This window comes from Corvus brachyrhynchos, unplaced genomic scaffold (genome assembly GCF_000691975.1).
Source record: "Corvus brachyrhynchos isolate BGI_N302 unplaced genomic scaffold, ASM69197v1 scaffold122, whole genome shotgun sequence".
Lineage (NCBI taxonomy): Eukaryota > Metazoa > Chordata > Aves > Passeriformes > Corvidae > Corvus > Corvus brachyrhynchos.
This window is the reverse complement of record NW_008236778.1, coordinates 654,989-658,875: the sequence shown is the minus strand read 5'-3', so window position 1 is coordinate 658,875 and position 3,887 is coordinate 654,989. Positions and strand designations below refer to the sequence as shown.

The 3,887-nt window shown below is 62.1% G+C and overlaps 1 protein-coding gene across 1 annotated transcript in view; it reads right to left on the bottom strand.

Moving 5' to 3' along the window:
- The window catches only part of BCAN (brevican), a 15,862-nt gene that overhangs the window by 1,553 nt on the left and 10,422 nt on the right, over positions 1 to 3,887 (bottom strand). The window contains exons 9-11 of the mRNA XM_017727858.1: positions 3,740 to 3,882; positions 1,367 to 1,474; positions 1,024 to 1,182 (exon numbers count right to left, since the gene is read on the bottom strand). Of these exons, the coding sequence (XP_017583347.1) occupies positions 1,024 to 1,182; positions 1,367 to 1,474; positions 3,740 to 3,882 (410 nt within the window). The remainder of the gene's footprint in view (positions 1 to 1,023; positions 1,183 to 1,366; positions 1,475 to 3,739; positions 3,883 to 3,887) is intronic.

The following is a 3,887-nucleotide window of genomic DNA, read 5'->3' as shown; positions in this document are numbered from 1 at the left end:
GGTCCCAAACTGGCCCTGCAGGTCCCCACATGTCTGCGCCAGTCCCTGCCTGTCCACACCTGGCTCTGCCGGTCCCCACCTGCTTCTGTAGATCCTTGCCTGTCCCCGCCTGTCCCTGCAAGTCCCCACCTGTCTGCATCAGTCCCCACCTGGCTCTACCAGTCCCTTTTCTGGCTCAGCCAGTCCCTGTGGTTCCCTGCCTGTCCCTACGTGTCTCTGCAGCTCCCTGTGAGGTCTCTCACTGCCCCTTCCTCCTTCACCCTCATGTCCCTTCAGGCCTCTTCGCTCTCTGTCCCATTTCAGGCAGGTTATGGCTTTGCCTTCAAATTTACTTGCACACATCCAACCCTCTGCTGGTCTGTCTGCCCATCACTGGATCATGGAATTTTGTTGGAAAAGGCCTTGCCAGGTCGTCAAGTCCAACCATTCCCCCACAGCCAAGGGCACCACTGTCCCCAGGTGCCACATCCACAAGTCTTTGAAATCCCTCCAGCAATGGGGACTCCCCTGGGCAGCCTGTGCCACCATTTCCATGAAGGAATTTTCCCAATATCCAACCTAAACCTCCCCTGGTGCAACTTGAGGCCATTTCCTCTGGTTCTGTCCCTTGTTCCCTGGGAGCAGAGCCTGGCCCCCACCTGACTCCACCCTCCTATCAGGGAGTTGTAGAGAGGGAGAAGGTCCCCCTGAGCCTCCTTTTCTCCAGGCTGAGCCCCCCCAGCTCTCTCAGCCTCTCCTGGTGCTCCTGCCCCTTTCCCCAGCTCTGTTCCCTTCTCCAGTCACACTCCAGCCCCTCAATGTCTGTCTTGTTGTGAGCAGCCCAGGACTGAGCCTGTCTGCTGCCATGCCTCTCCGTGTCCCTCTCCATATTCTCACCTCTCTATCCATGTGTCCACCCACCCATGCACCAGGCCTGGGCTCTACCCTGGCTCTTTGCTACTTGTTTAAAACTCGCAGCCCAGCACTGAGGGTCCCTGGGCAGAGGTGGAGGGATGCAGCAGGGTCTGGGTCATTGTCACGTACCATTGATGAAGTCCTGCTCTTCGGGGGTCAGGATGGTGGCCAGGTGCCCCCCGTAGTGCCTGCACTGGGTCTCCGCATCCTCCCAGCTCCTCCGAGTGGGGAAGTGCTTGTAGCAGGCTCCCTGGAAGCTGTCCCAGCCGGGGCTGCACCTCCGCAGTGCTGAGCCATGGCGGGGAGCAAGGAGGGAGAGAGGAAAGGGTCAGGGTGATGGAGCCCAACTCACCCCAAGCTCCTGATTTCCCCACATATCTGTCTCCTGGGCCGCTGGTTCTGCAGCCGAGACAGCAGCAGGAGCTGCATGGGGATGATCCAGTGTGGCCACGGTGGGACCCAGGGGACTCACGTCTTTCACAGTTGCTGCCTCCGTAGCCAGGCAGGCACAAGCAGGTGAGGTGGGCGCCGTCCTCCACACAGGTCCCTCCGTTCAGGCAGGGGTTGGGGACACAGCCACCTGCAAGGCACACGCAGCCGTCCTCACCGCAGAGCTCGGGGACTCCTCAGTGCCCCGCAGTGCCAGAGCCTCATCCCTGCAGTGTCCCACAGCAGCCAGGTCTCTGAGCTGGCTCCTGAGGCCACCAGCTCTGGGGCAGGTGAAGGACTCAGGCGCACCGTGATGTGCCCAGAGCCATCCCACACTGCCCTTCCACCACTGCGTGTGAACAGCTCAGCAACCCCGGCCCAGAGCTGGCCAGACCTGGGCCTTTGGCCTCCCCTTAGGGCACAGAGATGACAGCTGGATGCTCTCATCTCTTATCACTGGGCCCGTTGCCACACCAGCCCCTGGTCCGATCCCTCTGCCCGGGGCCCTGGAGTGACGCAGTCATTGTGTTTTGGGAGGGGAACATGCAGACGATAAGATAAACCTTTTGGCATTTCCAGCCACATGTTCTCGGCCTGGCAGCAAGGTGACTGCACGCCCATCCCTCTGGTGTCACCTCCAGACTGGACAGGGCTGATAACTCAGCCGGCACCTTCCCTGCCCCGCACAGCCCCACAAGCCCGTCACAGTCATTGATGCACCCAGAGCACATCGTGTGCTCCCAGCCCAGCTCCAGAGCGTGATGAAGGGCTGCTGCCAGCGCCGGCCGAGCGGAGACTCAGAGTCCTTGACCCTCTCCAGCCTAATGATGCCCCATTTTATGGCCCTCGGCTCGGTGCCACCCTCACCCATGCCCAGGGAGCGTCACCTCCCCGCGAGGTGCCAGTGGCTGACTCGGGATGTACAGCTCATCCCCAGCAGACCGAGGCATGGAACAGGATGAGTGATGGAGGGCCCTAATGTCACACGGCTGGCTCTTCCTGAGCATCTGTCCTTGCCAGGGCAAAGGCAGCCACCCCGCAGGCTCTGGCCACTTTCTACAGAGCCTCCTCCGTGCCACGGGACTGGGCAGGGCTCTGCCAGACCAGGGGGGCCCCACATGGTCCCCTCTGCTGCAGCTGCCCTTGCAGGGAGTGGGATGGGGCAGAGGTGGCAGGGGCTTGGCTGCAGGACAGGAATCAGAGCTGGGATCATCCCAGTGGGGGGGGCCAGAGGGTGGGGCTGGTGGGTGACACCCACCCACAGCAGGTCGTGTTCCCACTGCTCACCCATCTCAGCCCCCATGTGGGGGGGACTGGGGCTCAGGTGGTGGGGGACGTGGTCCACAGGGGACTGCAGCGATTTCAGGGTGCTCGGCCACTGGGAGCTGCACAAGGCAGGGTGGTCTTGGTGGGGTTCTGCACCCCATGACGCATCAGTGTCCCCCATGTCTCTCTCCCTGCTCGTGCCATGCAGCATCCAGCCCTCATCACTCCTCCCAGGGCGGTGCAGGAACAGTCAGTCCCAGGGGGGCCACATGGAGGGTGCAAAGCAGCCATACCCCTCCCAGACCTCACAGGGGTCCGTCCCATCCACCCCATTCCCGGGGACTCGCAGGGCCGGGATCGGGGGATTAGTTCGTCAGTGGGAGAGGCGCATGGGCAGCAGGCGCAAGGACGAAGGGAAGAGCTCGCCGAGATGCTTGTTCTACAAAGCTTTTAATTCCCTTTATTAGTACCACGGTTAGTCAGAGCAGGGGCTGGGGCCACCTTTTGCTTATTGGGCTTTTTCATGGAAACAGTCATTAAAACACTTCACAGAAGTAGAAAAGATTTAAGTGCATGCAGAGATCAGACCAATTTGTTTGACAAATATGTGCTTCTCCAGACCTGTAACCTTCCCTTACCCAGCTGAGGAGGAGAGAGAGAGAAAGAGGAGAGATGGACAGACGGACAGACAGAGGGAAGCACAGCGTGAAGGAAAGGTGTTGGCTATCTCTAGTGCCAGAGAGCAGCCAGGAGGGCTGCACCGAGGGCAAGGGTGGCACGGCAGGGACCCTGGGCCGAGCAGGCACCCGCCCCGACGCTGGCCCGCTCGGTGGGCAGGGCGGGCAGGGGCACAGCCGTGCTGGGGGCTGGGTCCCCCAATGGGGTCCCCGTCAGGACCACCCCAGAACTGTCAGTACGGGGAGAGGTGAGGCCATCCCTGAGGGTCCCACCTGGTTCTCCAGGAACGGCTGCAAGGAAACCCTCCACGGTTGCAATGGAGGGAGCAGGTTGCTCACGCTGGCCCGCTCGGTGGGCAGGGCGGGCAGGGGCACAGCCGTGCTGGGGGCTGGGTCCCCCAATGGGGTCCCCGTCAGGACCACCCCAGAACTGTCAGTACGGGGAGAGGTGAGGCCATCCCTGAGGGTCCCACCTGGTTCTCCAGGAACGGCTGCAAGGAAACCCTCCACGGTTGCAATGGAGGGAGCAGGTTGCTCTTCCTCCTCCTCCTCCTCCTCCTCGGAAGCTGCAGCAGGCATCCCGCGGTCAGCGCCCGGCGGGGGCGGCGGCGCCCCCCCCCC